Source organism: Giraffa tippelskirchi, chromosome 12 (genome assembly GCF_054371585.1).
Source record: "Giraffa tippelskirchi isolate mGirTip1 chromosome 12, T2T-mGirTip1v1.2.pri, whole genome shotgun sequence".
NCBI classification, from domain to species: Eukaryota; Metazoa; Chordata; class Mammalia; order Artiodactyla; family Giraffidae; genus Giraffa; species Giraffa tippelskirchi.
In genome coordinates this window covers 96,956,672-96,975,779 of record NC_137286.1, presented here as the reverse complement: position 1 = coordinate 96,975,779, position 19,108 = coordinate 96,956,672, and the positions used below count along the sequence as shown (strand labels likewise).

The 19,108-nt window shown below is 38.3% G+C and overlaps 1 protein-coding gene and 1 long non-coding RNA gene across 9 annotated transcripts in view; one reads left to right on the top strand and one right to left on the bottom strand.

Annotated features, from left to right (window-relative positions):
• Positions 1-19,108, top strand: part of NBEA (neurobeachin) — a 650,396-nt gene that overhangs the window by 507,080 nt on the left and 124,208 nt on the right. For 7 of the 8 annotated variants that reach the window (XM_081551831.1, XM_081551834.1, XM_081551833.1 and 4 more), the window contains 2 exons: positions 16,348-16,465; positions 16,784-16,886. In XM_081551831.1, the coding sequence (XP_081407957.1) occupies positions 16,348-16,465; positions 16,784-16,886 (221 nt within the window). Of the gene's footprint in view, positions 1-13,346; positions 14,688-16,347; positions 16,466-16,783; positions 16,887-19,108 lie in introns of those variants that run through there. The other variant, XM_081551838.1, reaches the window with a different exon arrangement.
• On the bottom strand, positions 10,005-13,301 carry LOC145530440 (uncharacterized). Its single transcript, XR_014071771.1, has 2 exons — positions 13,101-13,301; positions 10,005-10,839 (listed from the first exon to the last, which is right to left on the bottom strand). It is a non-coding gene; the product is annotated as an uncharacterized LOC145530440 (long non-coding RNA).

The window sequence follows — 19,108 nt, the reverse complement described above, 5'->3', positions numbered from 1 at the left end:
GAACCCTAAACCCAGAACACAGTGGAGAGCACCGCTCACCTAGTCACTGGAGCCAGAAACTTCTACAACAGTTTTCATGTCTGTCATTTCTTTACCTCAACATAAAAAAAAGAAAAAAGAAAAACACTGAAGTCCTCTTATTTCTGTCTTATAAATGTCTTTGAACCTTTCCCTTTCTCTTTCTACCTATGGCAGTTTTCTTAGACTCCCTTCACTTCCTACTGGCACAGTGCAGACTTACAGTTTAGCGTCCTTCCCCTCACTGCATCCAGAGTGGACTTTCTAAAATGCATAGTTAATGATGTAAACTACTCTCCTTTCAGTGGTCTCAATGGCATCCTGGTCATCGGTAGAGCTACATTCATTGAGAGCTATGTTTGCAGTCAGTCTCAGTTAATCCTTTCTTTAGGGAATGCTCTGGGAAGCCTCTTGCCTATAGTAAGGTAACCCCTGGCACTTAATAGTGGAGACACTTGTTAAATACAGTAACTTACTTAATTTTTTCATCATCCCAGTAAAATAGAATTTTTGTATCAATTCATTATAAAGGCATAAATAGAAAGTATAAGCTTTGTAAAAGGAGGAACCATCATTGTCTTAGTCACCACTGTATTCCCATCACCTAGCACAATATCTGGAAACCTAGTAGGTGCTAAATTTCTGTTTGGTGAACAAATGATATGTTCTGTCACCCTTTGCCTAGAGACAAGTTCTAACCATGATACTCAGGTAAAAGAGATACATGGCAAATTCTTAGCAAAGCAGTATTTTGCTGCAAATCGACAGCTTTACGATCAAGGAACATCAAGTAAACAGAAGAAAGAAAAATAGTCTTGGGGCATCACAGTGATGTAGAAGAGTCTTCCGAGGATACCTAGCCCTGGAAATACTATTTTCATTGCCAACAAACACCAAAGATCTCTAAACTTCCTTTTTGCCTCCAATTACAGATATTTGTGGAAGACATTCATGTAAAAGCAAGGTGTGTTTACTGAGCTTTTTACCTTTAAACTGAGTTGCATTTTTTGAAGAGCTGTTTATTATCCTCTAATATTGAAATTTGAGAGAAGTAAAAATGACACCAGGGATTCCAGTAGCTGAATTCTCTCTAGCTGAAGCAGTAGGAAATTTTTTTTTTTTTAAGATTAAAACTTCAAACACAGCAGACAGAACACCCAAAGCCATCTAGGAAGTGGGGTATGAGAATAAATTCTTGCAAATAACCAGGCAGTTGAATGTGAACTGCAGAAGATGAGTTTGATCAGAAAACAGTAAACACTGGAAAAGGATCTGGTCTGAGATCACAGCAGTGTCTGCTCTCATCACTCCTGGCTGTGGGTTTCACTAGCATCCTAGTGGGGATGTTGTGGGTTCATTTGTTCAACACACTTATGTAGCACTACCTTTGTGCCAGCCTCTCTGCTCGATACTTTATGTGTTATTTCATTGAATACAACAGCTGTTTACAGTGAATGTGATCATTCTTATTTCATGTAAGTGGAAACTGTCCCAGGTATGTAAGGGAACATTCCCAGAATTACATAACTCAGAAGGAGTTGAGTCAGTCTTCATCCTCTAAAGTCCAAGTTCTTCTTCTTCGAGCATGGCATATAGATACATGAAAAATGGCCATAGTCCAGCAAACTAAGTGCTAACAATGTGTATGCTTATTGGTACAAACTGGCAGTATGAAGAAATCTGTCAAGGGTAACCTCATCCTGTGGTGAGCAGATGCACATTAAAATAAGGCCCCATCTAAAGAGTTCCCACATGCAAATTCCCTGCATGAAGATTGAATTTCATTCTGTGGCTGCTCTTTGGGAGACAGTAATTGCAGAAAAGCTCTTGCTGTGAGAGAAAGGAAAAACAAATTCTTAGGAACCCCAAGGATGCACCTTTGAGTGCCCAGGAACACTGATTTTCAAGTAAAAACATACTATGAACTGGTATTGTATGAAAATAGCCTTCAATTACTAATTTTTCACTGAAAAAGTGGAAGTCTTTAAAACTTGAAAAAAAAATGATTCACATTCATATTGTCTTCCTGGTTCTTGATGAGGCTGGCACTTACCTGGCAGATACTTGATAAATAGCAAGTATCTTTTGAGGAAATGTCTTTTGAACAGTCAGCTTCTGTTACATGGCAGAACTTTGTCAGGCAGACAAGGAGTGAAAACTATTCTAGGATGTATACAATGTATGGCAATGTGTAATGTCTGCATATTTTTTTAAAATGTTAATAGACTTTAGTTTTTTAGTTTTAGTTTAGGTTCATAGGAACATGAGCAAACATTACAGAAAGCTCCTCTTTTGGAGGGTGTGTGGGCGTTTGTGTATTAGTCAGGCATTTTCCTTCAAATAACAAAGACATGAAAGTTGCATCAGGTAATTAGTTTGTATCAGCTGCAAGTAGTGGATACCTTAACTCTAATGACTTTTATGTATATGTGTATGTAGTATGTATATATATGTCACCAAAGTCCTGAATTACATATACCCTAATTCAAATGGCTTTATGTGTACATAGGTATCATGTATCATAAACTCGTAAGTCCTGAATTATATATGTCTCTTGGGTCGATTGATTCAGCTGCTTCTGCATGTTTTCAGGAATGCAGGTCCATTCCCCATCTCCACTCTGTCATCCTTGTTTGTCCTCATTCTCACACCAGTAGCAGTATGGCTTCAACACTCCCCCAAATCAGCATAAATACAAGAATGTCTGGAGGAAGGAGGAAGCATCTCTTTCATTGATTCCCTCTTATGAATGCAGACACTCTTCCAACCTGATCAGCTCTGGGACTGGCCACCGGGTCAGTATACCAGGCTCAGAAGTGCATGGAAGAGGCCAGTAACAGAACACCATCAGGGTTCTGTTGGTCAGGAAAAAGGAGGGGAGGGGAAGCAGGAATAGATCCTGAGTGGGTGAGCGGTACCGTCTACTACAGAGTTTAGGGTAGGAAAGCACTGAAAAGTGTTAGTCCCTCAGTCGTGTCCAGCTCTTTGGGACCCCATGGACTGTATGGACTATAGCCTGCCAGACTCCTCGGTCCATGGAATTCTCCAAGCAAGAATACTGGAGTAGGTTGCCATTTCCTTCTCCAGGGGATCTTCCCGACCCAGGGATCAAACCCCAGTCTCCTGCATTGTAGGCAGGTTCTTTACTATCTGAGCCACCAGGGAAGTCCCATAGTAAAGTACAAATGGGAATGTCTCATCAAGCCTTGTGCAAAACTGAAATTCCAGCTGAGTTCCAATGCCCGGGTCTTTTAAATGTCCCTTCAACCCCAGCCGTCCATTAACATTATGGTGCCGATTGTTCATATTTTTGCTGCTACAGACTGCCTGACTTTAAATACACCTAAAATTTAATCATTGAGCAGAGTACTTATTTAGTTTCTACAGTGTGCCAGGCACAGTGCTAAGCAATAGGAGATATAGTAGTAAGAGAAGCAAATGATTAAGGTGGGAGTGGGGCAGGCAATTATATTAATAAATTACATAATAGATTTGCGAAATTACACTTTCGCAATGTCTCTCACATGTGGTGCTATGAGAGTGTGTGATAGGGTGATTTTACCCAGCAGGAGAGGTCAGTTGAGAAAATAAGAAGTCAAGAGAGTTCAAGGATGAGTAGAACTAAAGTAGGCAGATACGAGAGGGGAGCTGTTTCCAGAGAGGGAAGAATATGTGCATTGGCCCTGTGACAGGAAACAACGTGGTATGGACCCAGGACTGGGAGAAAATCAGTGGGACTAGAGCCAGGAGAGCAAAGTGATCCCAGATGTGTTTGGAGCAGGAGATGGTTGCACCCACCACTAGGCTCGTCTCTTTATGTCTTGGCTTCTGCTGCTTCAGAATTCTTGCCGCCTTATGATTTCTGATGACTGCCTTCTCCATCTTTTGGCTTCTTCCTACCCTCCTGCTAGACTTATCCCTGAATATCTCACATTGAAATCATTAAGAAAGATTATCTGATGGGGTCAGCCAGCCAGCATTCATAATAGCATGGCTATGATGGACAGGGTTTTCACTGCCACTAGTTGTGGCTGTTCTCGTTAGATAACTACTTATTCTTTTTAATATTTATTTATTTGGCTGTGCTGGGTATTCCCAGGTGGTGCAAGTGGTAAAGAACCCACCTACCAGTGCAGGAGACGTAAGAGACGTGGATTCAATCCCTGGGCTGGGAAGATCCCCTGGAGGAGAGCATGGCAACCCACTCCAGTATTCTGGCCTGGAGAATCCCATGGACAGAGGAGCCTGTCTGGCTATAGTCCATAGCGTCACAAAGAGTCGGAGATGACTGAAACTACTTAGCATGCATGCACACTGGGTCTTAGCCGCCACACACAGGATCTTTGATCTTGGTTGCAGGATGCAAGTTCTTTAGTTGCAGCATGAAGTATCTAGTTCCCTGACCGGCGATCAAACCTGGGCCCCCTGCATTGGGAGCTCAGAGTTTTAGCCACAGGACCACCAGGGAAGTCATGGTATCTACTTTAATATTAGGTGACAATCCTGGTTCAGTCCACCAGGGCCAGAGTGGTAGGGTCAGGTGATCAACATGGTGAAAAGGAATTTATCAGGAAGGGATACCTTTCATGCTCTGTCTGGTATATAATAAATTGGGAATCAACTCTGGACTATCTTAATGTGATAGCTTTTAATTAATATAGGCCAAATAAATTAATAACTTTTCTATGTATGAGTATTACTAAATATAGATCAATAAAGGCATTCATAATTAATTACTGCTATTAAGTGAGTGCTCCCTGCTGAGCTTTGTGCTACATGTGAAAAACGCAGAGATGCATTGAGAATTCTGGCCATCAGCGGGTTCACAGGTTTGCAAGAGACACCAGCAAGTAAACCAACCATGATAATGATGGTTTGGTGAGTGTCAGAGTTGGGTAGAGGGCTCTCAGAGGCAACAGCAGGCTCTTCGAGCTTAGGCATCAATAGGAGTTCATCAGAACAGACTAGGGAGGGATCTGCCATGCAGAAGAAACACCATGTGCAAGGGTGCAGAAGCGTGACTGAAGATGGCACATTTGGGAGCGGAAAGCGATCGAAGTGGTTAGAATGAGAATGTAAGAGCTCGGTATAATGCCCCTTGTAGCTTAATATGGAGTTTTATACCAGTATTAGTACAAGCAGTTACCACTTCTTAAATACCTGCTTGTGTACCATATGCACATACGCTTTTTTTTCCCCCATACGCACATATGGTTTTTAAACTCTGTTAGGATTTTCATGATGTGCTGGGATCCAGATTTCTTTTCCAATATTTGAAGCTCTCATGGTATGAATTGAAAAGTGCACAAGTATCTTTATTGCATGCAGTTTTGTTTTGTTTTCAGGATAACATAAATAAACATCAACTAGAGAAAAAAGAATAGTTTTACCTTTAAACTTTAAAAAAAAAAAACCTCTTTTCATTATGCATTTCTCACTAAATGAGAAATATATAATTAAATTTTTGTTTTAAATTTGTAAAATAAAAAGTAGAAAATAAAAAATGTTAAAATGGTTTCAAAGATTTCTCTGTATACCCTGATTAGATCTCTAATCAAAAGCAGTTTCTCTTTACATCTGCTCATTGTAGACATAATTACGTCTGCAACAATAATTACTGCAGCTCTCCCATCTGATCTTGTATCATTTCTGACTGTATCTAAAAACTTTAATAAGAAATATTTCCAAAAAGAGAAAAACAGTTTGTGCTGACAGTTTATACTATCTACAAAATCATACCCTGTTAACAGTTTGATTCAAAAGAAAACCCACTAACCCAGAAACCCAAATAACTTGATAGGATTATTTGGAGATATATAAGCATGAATGCTTTAAAAATTGTCACTATGCAGAGTAACACCAAGGAAGTTAATATGCTCAGTGTAGAAATGAAAGTGAGTACTAGAAACTAGAAAATAGTTTCCTTCTAATACTGTAGAGTTCTCCATCTCCTGGCCCTTTCCTTTGTAAAATTATAGCAGAGGGACAAATACAAGATTTCAGAGTTTGCCAAATTTGAGAAAATGAAACACAGCCAAATATATAATACTTACACATGGGGACATTCATGAGTAGGACAAAAATGAAGCAACCTTGCCAATATCATTTTTTTTTAATTTTGAGAGTTTTACCCTAATTTTGAGAGTTACATGCCTTTGAAGATGAAGGAGGCACAGAGGACTCCAAGTGCAAATCAGAGTTTGTTTGTAAATTAAATTTTACTATATTTTATTCAACAAAATTGATTGAGTTCCTTTCATGTACTGATTCTATAAGGAATACAACCTAGTCTCTACTTTAATGAACTCTGCAGTTGCGGGGATGTATGTTATAGAACAGATCGTTTTAAAAGCACTTTCTGTAGTATGAGGGAGATTATTGGAGTGGTACAAATCCTACCTTTTGGAAAGAGTTCATGGCTTTCTACAAATGAGTATAAAATAATGTTTGCGTAGTTTATTAGAATGGCACTGTCCTTCACCAGTCAAAACAGCCTCTAAACTGTAGTCACAGCAGTGATTTCTAAAGTTTGAATTTAATCATCTCACCTCTTTGTTTAACAAAGGGGGCTCATCATTGCTTTCAGATCAAAAGTCCAAACTCTTTAACATGAGTTACGTGATCGAGCCCCCAAATCCTGGTTCCCTGCACACCTTTCATTATTCTCAGGTTATTTTTCACCTCTCTCCTCTTGACAATATATATTTCAGACTGCCTGAACCCTTCCCCAAGGCACTGTATTTACCTGTTCCTTCTGCTTGAGTGAGACCCTCTTCCTTCCCTGCTTCCACCCACACCTTCCCCATTGTTGGAGAGTCCCCATGAGCCTATGACCTCTTTGAACAGGGACTCTGCCTCTCATTCGCTATCTACTGGTGATGGTCAATCAATAAATATTTGTTAAATAAGAGTCACTAAAAAATCAACTGATAAATCATGAAAAGAGTTTGGTAGCAAGAGCTGGCCTAATTATAGAAGACACTATAGCTCAGTTGCTAAAGAATCCGCCTGCAATGTGGGAGATCCTGGTTCATTTTCTGGGTCAGGAAGATCCCCTGGAGAAGGGATAAGCTACCCACTCCAGTGTTCTTGGGTTTCCCTTGTGGCTCAGCTGGTAAAGAATCCCCCTGCAATGTGCAAGACCTGGGTTCGATCCCTGGGTTGGGAAGATCTCCTGGAGAAGGGAAAGGCTACTCACTCCAGTATTCTGGCCTGGAGAATTCCATAGACAGTCCATGGGGTCTCAAAGAGTCAGGCACGACTGAACGACTTTCACTTTCACTTTCTAGAGTTATCATTGCTAACAGTGGATGTGGTAACTGGGGTCCCAAATAGTTGGGCTTTCTAATTAGAGGTTTGCACTGTGATTCTGGAAAATTTCTAGAATGCAAACTGCCACTAAGGAAACAATAGTTATGGCTGTTAGTTTTAAAGGTCATATGCTGTGGTCCAGGTTTTCTACTCTCTCGCTGGCAGTGTCATTATTGAAGGTTAAAACCAAGGATGTGCTCAGTGCATGTATATGTGTATGTCTGTACACATGCACACGAGAAAGTAGGCATTAGAGTAGAACTAGCATTTGTCGAGCACTTCCTGTTTGCCGGGAACTGTACTAAGCATTTTTTAAAAAGAACTCATTCAGAACTCATTCAACTACCCTATGAGTTTAGGTACTGTCATTTCCTTCATCTTACGATATGGAAGCTGAAGAATTATAAATGAACTGAGAGGTGGACCCTAGGAACGCTTTACATGTAGGAGAGGCAGATACATAAAGTGATGAATTAGAGTAAAATGCTAAATAAAAAGCTCTCTGGAGATTTCCCTGCCTTCTAGTGGTCCAGTGGCCAGGACTGCACTTCCACTGCAGGGGGCACAGGTTCCACCCCTGGTTGGGGAACTAGGATCCCACATATCTCTCTGCATAGCCAAATAAAATAAAACTAAAGAAAAAGCTCTCTATAGATGAGCTGCCTAAATTTTTCTCAGTTATATGATATTTTGACCCTGCAATTTTAATCCATATAGTGATAATGGCTGTGTTTATGAATGTTTAACCTCAGAAGTATAACAATATAGTATATATTATAAAATTTTCATTGAAAATGTATTTCCTGGAAACTGTCTTATTGCCAGCCTAATTTCTTGATCATTTACTTCACAGTTAAACCATTTTCAGTTTTTTCCATTTTCAATTTTATATTACATGAATTATTTATTTTCATTGAGACTAATTATTTTCCATCTAAATTTTAATGAAAAGGTTTCACTCAGTGATCATTTTTTGGTCTGTATTAGATTTTGCTGATTACCATGCCTACCCCTGACAGTTTTATTTTGATGACTTTATTCATTATTAATTGGATAAAAGGGTAAAGTGAGACTTTTCCATGAGCTATTTGAGGTTTTCTTTATTGTATAGTGTGGGTCCATGGTAACTGTCCTCTAACATTTTTTTAACCCACCCTGTAAAAGACTTTTATACCATGTTACACATGTGTAAAACAATTTACATATTACACATGTTAACATTTAATATTTTTCATAAGTTTAACCTTTTTTAAAGATGTGGTATCCAGCATGTTCTACATATTGGTATTTTAAAATAAAATTCTTAAAAAAAAAATTCTTAATCCTTTTTCAGATATGCCCAGTAGAATCAAACATATCCAAAGGAATAATGATTTGGCTATCGACATCCATTTTAAAATGTACAAATAATCTCTTTTTCCAAGTGGACATTTTATATAATTCCTCTTTGTTATTCAACAAATATTTCCATTTGATCCCTCCTCCAAACTTAACTAATCTAAAACTATTCTGTGCTTGAAAGTCGTATATTGATCACTATATTCTACTAATCTACAGAAAGCGTATACACTAATGAATTAAAATTTTAATATTTTAAATTCCTAAGACCATAAAATTTTAAATGTTTTAACATTTTTATTCTGAAACAAATTGTTTTTAGAAATATTATCAGCTTATAACCATACAGCATAAATATATTGTGAACTTTGAAAAATAATTACAAAACATAAAAGGTTAAAATGCTACTGGAAGTTCATCTCAATGAGATGGTTAGTATATCTACATAGGAATATTATTTATTGCTAGAACAATACAGGGATCAATATTAAAGCTACTCCTAACTTTTTAAAAATGGAAATATAGTTGATTTATAGTATTGTGGTAGTTTCAGATATACAGCAAAGTGATTCAGATGTATATTGTTTTTCAGACTCTTTTCCATTATAGGTTATTACAAGATATTGAGTATAGTTCCCTGTGCTATACATTAGTTCCTTGTTGGTTATCTATTTTATATAAAGCAGTGTATAAGTGTTCATACTAAGCTCCTAATTTATCCCTTCCCGCCCTTTCCCCTTTGGTAATCATGTTTGTTTTCTATGTCTGAATCTATTTCTGTTTTGAAAATGAGTTCATTTTTATCATTTTTTTTTTAGATTCCACATACAGACCATATCATCTGATATTTGTTTTTCTCTGGTTTACTTCACTTAGTATGATAATCTCTTGTTGCTATAAATGGCATGATTTCATTCTTTTTTGTGGCTGAGTAATATTTCGTTGTATATTTATGCCACATCTTCTTCATCCAGTCATCTGTTGATGGACATTTAGGTTGCTTCCATGTCCTGGCTATTATAAATGGTGCTGTAGGGATACTGGGATGCATGTATCTTTTTAAGTTATAGTTTTCTCCAGATACATGCCCAGGAGTAGAATTGCTAGATCATATGCTAACTGTTTGTAGCTTTTACACCACCATACTGCTTTCCATAAAGGCTATACCAGTTTATATTACCAACAACAGTGTAGAAAGATTCCTTTTTCTCTGTACCCTCTGCACCATTTATTATTTATAGACTTTTTGATGATAGGCATTCTGACCAGTGTGAATGATACCTCTTATCGTTTTAAACTTTCTTTTTTGTAGTTCTGTTGAAAAATCCTGTTCACAATTTTAAACTGTAAGTAAATAGGAGATATTGACATTTTATTCCAGCATTATTCATATAGCTTTTTGTGCCACTTCTAAGTTGTATGCTAAAAATCACCTAGTGGATCTATCATCAAAAATTATCTTTAATTATCTTCCACTACCAACCGAATTAGACCCAACTTCAGCTCTTTGAAAGTAAAGAATTATGAAACCATTTAACTTGAAAAAGATTTTTTCAAATCCAGTCATTGAGGGCACACACTTTCCAACACTTCCTTCAGTATTTTGAATTGTCCCTTGAGGACAATGAGTCCTTTGAGGCTCCTACCCCCTCAACAGATTTTGTACCCCAGATGATACATCATAGAGAGCCCCTCTCCCATTTTGTAATTGGAGAATGACAATGGGAAAAGATGGGAAAGAAAATGTGTAGTTCTCTCACATATTCATCCTCAGGCAGATAGATTTTAAGAAGGTAAGGATCTGAAAACCTCCTTTTTCCTTGTGCATACGTAACTGACCTCTTGGAAAATCATTCATTGCCCAATTAGAAGAGGATAGTCCATTGTGTTGCTATTTCATTTTTTCCATACACTTCTAATTAGTTACTTCTTACATCTTATGCTCTCTATACCTTTGGTGAAGAACTGGTATCGCCACGACATGCAGTGAGAACTGGAAGAAGGCAATTCCAAACATTTGGCCATTTTTGCTGCTTCCTACTGCCTCATCTCATGTTCTATGACCTTGACTGCCAGTCAGAGATGATCTTCCACGTGGTCAATTTAGAACCCGAGCTTCTTCCACTTTGTGGTTCTGGTTTTCTTTTGGGCCTTAGAATCCTCTGTATTCATCTGGCAAAAGGGAAAAGAGCATGGATGACCGTGTATGAATGCAAACCTAAAACTACTCTTGTACTGTTCCATCCTGAATATGTTTGTTACATCCAGAATCATTGATAATATGTACAGAATTACAAAAGTAATGGGGATTACAGTTTTCCATTGCACTAACAGCCCTTTAATTAAACTGTTCAAGCTGCAAGTGTCTTGCAGTGATATGATGACCTGATGAACACCGAACAGGGCGTGTTCTCGCCAGCCCTTTGCATCATTCTCATCAATTCTTAACAGAAAATACAGCTTAAAGGAAAATTTAGTTTTTTCATATCCAAATACTTGTCCTGAAATATGCAGTCAGACAATTTGAGATCACCAAAGCTATCACGAAACAAGTACTTTTTAGGTCACACAATATTAACTGCCGTTAAAGGAAAAAAAGATGAAACTGATTTGACAGCCATACCCATGTTTCCGACAAATATGCATGTCTGATACACATGAGTGCACAGCAGCTCTATTTTTCTTCAACACAGTCATCAAATAATATATGTTAAACACAGATTTGGGTGAAGTGGTTTACAAGGGGTCTCTATTACATTTGTTTTAGATTGCGTCCTGTGTGCTTCAGTTCGTAAGTGAGTGGGGCAGACCTCAGGGTATAAAGCCAGCGTGATCTGTCTCTCCCTTCACTGTTTTTGGATATTAAGCCCTTAGTTCAAAGCAGGTCAGTGGTCACTTATGAAAATCACAAAAGTTTCATAAAATTTGTGATCAAGATGCTTTTTCCCGTTTATGACCTCTGTGTGTGGTGCTAAGTTGTGTCTCACTCTTTGCAACCCCACAGACTGTAACCCACCAGGCTCCTCTGTCCATATGACGTAATAAAAATTCTTTATTCAACTTTTCAGAAAATGAAACTGAGTAGACTAGTTCAGCATTTGTTGATTGGTTTCATAGTATATTAAGTAATTTGGACAGCCTGGGAAGCACAAATCAGATGATATGGAAAGATTGACTTAAGAAAGAGAACAAAACCACAAACCTCAAGTCTAGATGAAAGTACTTCTATGGTTTAGAAAAATATCTTGGACTAAATGAAAAAGTAACTTATACCGTTATTATAGAAGAGCCTGAAACTTACAGAACACTATGTATGTAACTAGTGGAGGTATAAATAAAATACAGGCAATTTTATAGCATCAAGTCATATTTCAGACCTAGGCTTGATGCCCAGAATTTTATAGAAACATGCCATAAACTCAGTGTTTAATCAACTATAAATGATATCCTTTTGCCCTTTTGAAGCATATACAAATTGATTAAACTCATCACATGCCCAGAGTAGCATCCTAACTAGTCTCTCTGCCTCCAGCATCACAGCGTTCTACTTGGCCTCCACGAGCCCCCGAGTGTGTGTCGGTAAACTCGCTGTAGTTACCCTCATGCTCTGTTTCTGGGCTTTCTCTTGGCATCTGAGCAGAGGAGAGGAAAGGGGACTAGGGTATAGTCCCAGGCGATCATGGCAATCAGTGACGTTATTTGAATGCTAGTGGTTTATCTCAACGGTTCATCATTTCTTTAAATATTTCATTTTCCATCCTATCTGCAGTAATTTCACTACCAAAAAAAATGTCTAATTACTTAACAGAAATGAAACTGATGTTTAACAGGGGTATCAAATGATATTCTGTGACACACCTCAGTATATATTTTCTTAAATGAGAGGCATTAAGTCTATCAACTAAAATGCCTTAGCCTAAAAGACCTTCCATAGCCCCTCTAGAATGAAGGAATCCTTTTTTTATGGAGACAGACCTTTCAAGGTATGTATGGTATAACCCAGTCTACCCTAGTGACTCAATGATAAAGAATCTGCCTGCCAGTGCAGGAGATGCAGGTTCGATCCCTGGGTCTGGAAGATCATCTGGAGGAGGAAATGGCAATCCTCTCCAGTGTTCTTGCCTGGGAAATCCCATGGGCCGAGGAGCCCCGTGGGCTACAGTCCACAGGATCACAAAGAGTCGGACATGACTTAGTGACTGAGCACAGCACAGCACATAACCCAATCTAGAGTTCCTTGTGGGTGCAAATTAAACTACTAGAAAATATAAAACAGTTATTCTATTTATATCTCTTTGTTTAGATCTTGATTAAATCTCAAGTCAGAAGAGACTTCTGGCGGGCTCCAGCATTAGGATAATAAACATGAAAAGTCTGAAAGTGAAACTGGAAAGCTCTTTCCAGTTCAGCAAAGAAGTCAAAGATGCACATACTTTGTAAGATCTCTTTGCAGCCCTCCCCATATGTATTATCTCTGTCCGTTTCTCTTGGTGATTTATTCAATAAACAAATGTATATGGAGCACATATGTGCGAGGCTTGCTTTAGGCTCTGTGTGTTGAGCAGTAAATAAGATGACTGAGGACCTTGTTGTCATGGAACTTTCACGTCACAGGGATGGGACCGACAAAAAGCAAACAAATAAATAAATAAGTTCCATGCACAGAACTGAAACAAAATGATGTCATAGAAGAGATACTGGAGCTAGTACATGATAACTCTTAAGTTGGATCCCAGGAAAGGCAGTTCACAGGAAAGGATATTTAAAAGAGAAGTTTTAATTAAATTAGGAGAGTTTCATTCCATAATCAATCTGGAAGGAAACGAGAAGTAGGAGGTGGCATGCTTTAAAAAAAAGAAAAGGACTGTTGGCTCTCTTGGGTTTTCTGGCAGGAAATTATGAATGCCTCAGAGCACTGTCTTTTATCAGCCCCTTTTAAGGAGTTCAGAAGCTTAACTATAATGTCAGTGACTGTAAAGGAAAATTTTCTTTTCCTTGACTCCTCTGAATGGAAGCTGTACCGCTCATTCAGATGATGCTGTCCTTGTTCAAAACAGCTTGGAACTTTGGATCTATCTTTTGGAATTTGCCTCCTGAGCTGTTTATGGTTGTTGATGTTAATTTAGTTGCTCAGTCATATCTGACTCTGTGTGACCCCGTGGACTGTAGCCTGCCAGTCTCCTCTGTCCACGGAATTTTCCAGGGGAGAATACTAGAGTGGGTGCCATTTCCTTCTCCAGGGGATCTTCCCAACCCAGGGATCGAACCCATGACTGCTACATTGGTAGGCGCATTCTTTTCCGTTGAGCCGCCACAGAAGCCCAAGCTGTTTATTACTTGCTAGCAAAATAATTTAATTTTATTCTGTCTCCTTTTACTCTTCACCTCCAGGCTTTACTGAGTTCCTCTGATTATCTCAGTTTCCTTTTTCTTGCTCCCAAGGGTCCCTGAGGGTCCCTGAGGACTGTTGTGGTCCCAGCCTGGAGGAGAACTGATTGAGTTCCTATATCAGTTTGTAACCAATCAAGAGAAAGAAGCCACATAGCAATTGGAACAGGGAAAGTGTTATAATTTATAAATACTATAACATAGAAATAATAACAGTATAAATTCTAGTCAAATTTTGGAGAAACAAGTTAGTAAATAAAAAGAACTCTAAAGAACATAGGAACAGAATACATGAGGAGCAGCCACTGTATTTTGAGCTGACGTTGAACCCAAGCAGAGGCCCCTGACTTAAGTAGGGAGGGCATGGCTAATAGCGCCCTTTGTGGTACAGAAGTCACTCTGATGCCCTACTGGGGGAGCTTGGTGCTCTGTCTTTTGGAACCTTCCGGAAAACCACCCCCTAGGGATTGGTGAAGCTCCTTATAGGAGGGTTCTCATCATAGCACATTGCTACAAAAGTGCCTGGGGCACTGAAGTACTGGAGAAAACTTGTAGTCACCGGGTGTTGTCAGCCATCACACACTGCAGGAGCCAGGCCCTGGAGAAGCCCACGCTCTGCAGAGACCTTCTAGGTAAGCATACAGAATGGGGAAGAAAAACCCTTTGTTTCTGCATCGTCTCTTCAGAGTCCTTTGCTGATGGACCTCAACATGCTCCCGGCTACCAAAGGAAAAATTAAGGGCACAGATTCATTTTCACATGATAAGCAATTAAGGGTGACTCTAGAGCCGAGAGCCAATCACTGAATAACTGGTCCAGTTGGTAAGACAATTTTACATGAAGCACTTAGAGTCAAACCAACTTCTATGTGTGAGCCACCTGCCTGCTAAAGGTATTCAATAAAATAAACTGATAATATGATTAATGGAAAAGAATACTTGGTCAAATATCCATTAAATCATGGTTCTCAAAGAGAAAAATAAAAATGTTAATATGTATATGTATATACACACACTAATATATATAAAGTCTAATAAAGAATATATGTAAACATGCATAAAATCACCCATCCTCCTGGCATACCACTTTCAGTATAAAAGTGCCATCATAGCTTTCATGGAAAGATCTCTTCTTGTTTCTGAGATTATACTTACTTTGTTGTTATTCAGTCACTAAGTTGTATCTGACTCTTTGTGACTCCATGGACTGCAGCTTGCCAGACTTTCCTGTCCTTCACTATCTCTGTTATCTCCAAAAATGTGTTTATTGCATATTTGACTGCAGCAGAATAATCAAATGTGTATTTATCTGTATCATGAATCAAGAAGTCCACGTATGGATAGTTGTTGAGAATGTTTCAGCAACTTAGTATTAGGGTCAACCTTGCTGGGATTCCCTTGGCCTTCCTGTAATGGCTACACAATTGCTTCTACACTTCTGCCATTACATCTCCTTTCAAGCAAGGAAGAGACAGAAGTGTGCCAGCTACATATGACTCCTTTTATCAGCTTTTCTGGAACATCCCCAAATGACTGGTTTCATTCTCATTAGCCAGCTCAGGGTCATATTTCCTTACTTATAGTTGCAAGGGAATTTGGAGAAAGCAAAGAATGACTTTATCATCACTATCTTAGATCAAAGGTCAGATGAATTCTGGCCTCAGGAACAAATTCAGGCCGTTGTTGCAAATAAAATTTTATTGGAACAGAGTCATGCCCATCTACTTAAACATTGTCTGGGACTGCTTTCACACCACAATGGCAAAGTTGAATAGTTGTGAGGACAGGTGGCCTGCGAATCTGAAAAATTTTTACTATTTCACCTTTTACCAGAAATGTTCTTTGACCCCAGGCTTAAACCAATCATGAACCCTTGCTTGGGGTTGACCACTTTGAGGACTAAATGGTCTTTCATTAAGCAAGGAAGGAGGAGGAAAAATGACATTGGAAAAGCACCAACCGTATGTATCCAGCCACCTGGTCTAACCAATCATATATAAGACCACCAAGGCATAACACAATTCCTGTTTTGTCACAGGGTCACCTTGAACTTACAACTTTTCTGTTCCTTTGTTCCTTCCTTTGTACATGAGCCAGGTCCAAAAATTTAGAAAGGTAGAAATTTTGTAAATATACAGAATCACATGATTGACAATATTGTGATACATCATGAATTCAGGAAAATAACCCCTAATTTACTGACTTTTATACAGCGCTGTCTAAGGTATTGTCAGACTGAGTCTGAGACACATATTCCACTGACTGACAATTCCCTTCAAACTGTTTATTTTAGGTTCTTGCATACACTGAGGGACTTCATGGAAAATGGATGTTCAGCGAGATACGAGCTGTATTTTCAAGACGTTATCTTCTACAAAATACTGCTTTGGAAGTGTTTATGGCAAACCGAAGTAAGTCTCCTTAAATATTTTGAAAGAAAATGTGCTCATATTTGAATGTTAATAATTGACATGATGTGATACTGACTTGGGTTTTTGCATTGTATTTCTTTCTTTGATATGCTGCTGCTAATGCAAAAATAAAAATTAAAAAAGAAAGTATTTGTTTGAAAATGTTAATCCTACGATAAACTTACAAGGAAATCTAATTTCCATGAAGATTCATTACCTTTACAAATAAATCATGAAAGGCACTTGAAAAATGATTTCTGAAATTGATGGTTAGCTCTCCTGTGGTTTTCTAAATCATGTTTTTTCTTCTTGCTACAGCTTCGGTTATGTTTAATTTCCCTGATCAAGCCACAGTAAAAAAAGTCGTCTATAGCTTGCCTCGGGTTGGAGTAGGGACCAGCTATGGTTTGCCACAAGCCAGGTAATTATATCATATTACACATTATCTATGGTTTGCTAACATATTTACATCTCAATACAACAGAAATCTGAATAGAGTTATGCCATTGTAATAATTTTGAAAACCAAGGAATTGTCTTCCTCTGCAGGTCATTTGTAGGGAAAGAGGTTATGGAAACAGCTATTTGAAGAATGACAGAATAGGGCATAATTTTATTTAAATGACAAAGTAAGAAAGTTGATCACATCTTATAGCAAGCATGTTAAGACATTTTTGCTTCATGATGCTTCAAAACCCTCATGATGTTTGTGATTAATTGTTGTGTAATAACATATAGTTTTTTATAAATGTTGTGTAAAAAGACTTCTTCATTACAGTAATAAAACTCTTAGGGTTTATTGAGATTATTAACCACACATTATGGTGTGGTTATAATCATTTCCTGAATCTTTCATCTTTGTATTTTAAATGCATTATTTTGAAATCTTACTTAGTCAAAGATACTACTCTGTGTAGAAAACATGGTCAGTAATTATGTGTGTCACTAATATCAATTGGTTGGTTTTGGCTGCAAGTAACTGAATAACTGATTAAAAGTGGCATAACCAATAGGGTTTTGGTTGTGGGCGTTTTCTTTTATGAAAGAGGTGGAATTAAAAAGAAGTTACCAGGGGATTCCCTGGTGGCTCAGAAGCCACCTGCCAATGTAGAAGACACAAATTCGATCCCTGATTCAGGAAGACCCCACAGGCCACAGAGCAGCTAAGCCCGTGCACGACGACTGCCGAGCCCGTGCTCTAGAGCCGGTGGGCCGTAACTGCCGAGCCTGTGTGCTGCAGCTGCTGAAGTCTGCGTGCCTAGAGCCTGTGCTCTGCAGTAAGAGAAGCCACCACAGTGAGAAGCCCACAAACCACATCTGGAGAGTAGTCCCCACACACAACTAGAGAAAAGCAACAAGGAAGACCCGGTATAGCCAAAAATAAATAAATATATAAATAAAAATTTAAAACATGAAAAAAGGAATTGCCAGTATTGGCTCAGACGTTCAGTAATGTCAGGACTCTAAGTTGGCCTCATGTTCACAAAATAACCACTACTTCTCCGAATACCACATCTTCATACAACTGCATTCAAGTACGAGAAGGCCACAAAGGACTTCTTGAAATTCTGTTTTAGAATGGAGTATATTTAGAAGTCTCTTTGGCCAGAATGGAGTTACCTTCCTGCCCCTAAAACAATCACTGAACACTGAACGTGAAGCCAAATCATCCCCTACAAGTCAAGGAAAAATATACCTCTGAACTCCCTGCCACTTCCTATCTGAAAAAAAATACACTTTCTGTTGTTAAGGAAGAAAGAGAATAATCGGCTTTGGGCAGACAAGCAACAGTGTGTTCTGTGTAGATCATTAAGTGCCTGGGAGTTATTCCAGAGCACTGCATGCATGGAAAGGAAAACCAATCTTTGTCTATCTTCCCCTTAAATAGGCTACAGACATTTAAAAGACAGGAACTGTGTCTTATTTATCTTTTAATCTACAATACCTAGCACACTGCCTAATTGCAAAGGTGCTTGTAAGTGCTACTCAACTAGAGTTACCATACATTACAAAGTCTTTATTCTCAATTAAGCTTATAGTATAAAACCAATTCACAGACATGTATGCACATGCTCAGGATATTTGTTATTTTGAACAACAAAATTCACTTAAGACATTAGTAGACAACGAAGTACTTATATAAAATACAGGTCAAAAGAAAAATGCATTTAATCTAGCAAAAAAAAAAGATGAAGTTAGTTTTGCAAGGCTTTTTATTGAAATCTAAGCTGACTCTTGGTAATCACTACTTCCTTTCACAAGTACCTACAAATTGTTTAATCATCAAGTCAAGAATTTTTCCAGGAATTGACACTAAGAACTCACAAACAGGCCTAACTTTTTCCTTTTAAAGAATAATCATCTGCCTCCTGGCGTATTTCTCAGTGACCATGATTCTTCAAAGATTACCAATAGAGTTTTCTGATTTCTTTCGGTATTCTTCTACTTGTCAGGACCTGAAATCGTTTAAAACAACCAGAAAGTCTTTTACTATATTCCTTATTTCTTATGAGTGTAATTTTCCTTTCAACCTTTTTCTTGATGGAAAAACTGGAAACAAAACATATGTTTAGTAACTTCGGAAATTCTATCTTAAGACACTTTTTTGTTGCCCCCTTGGTGTTCCCCCCAAAAGACTCAACTC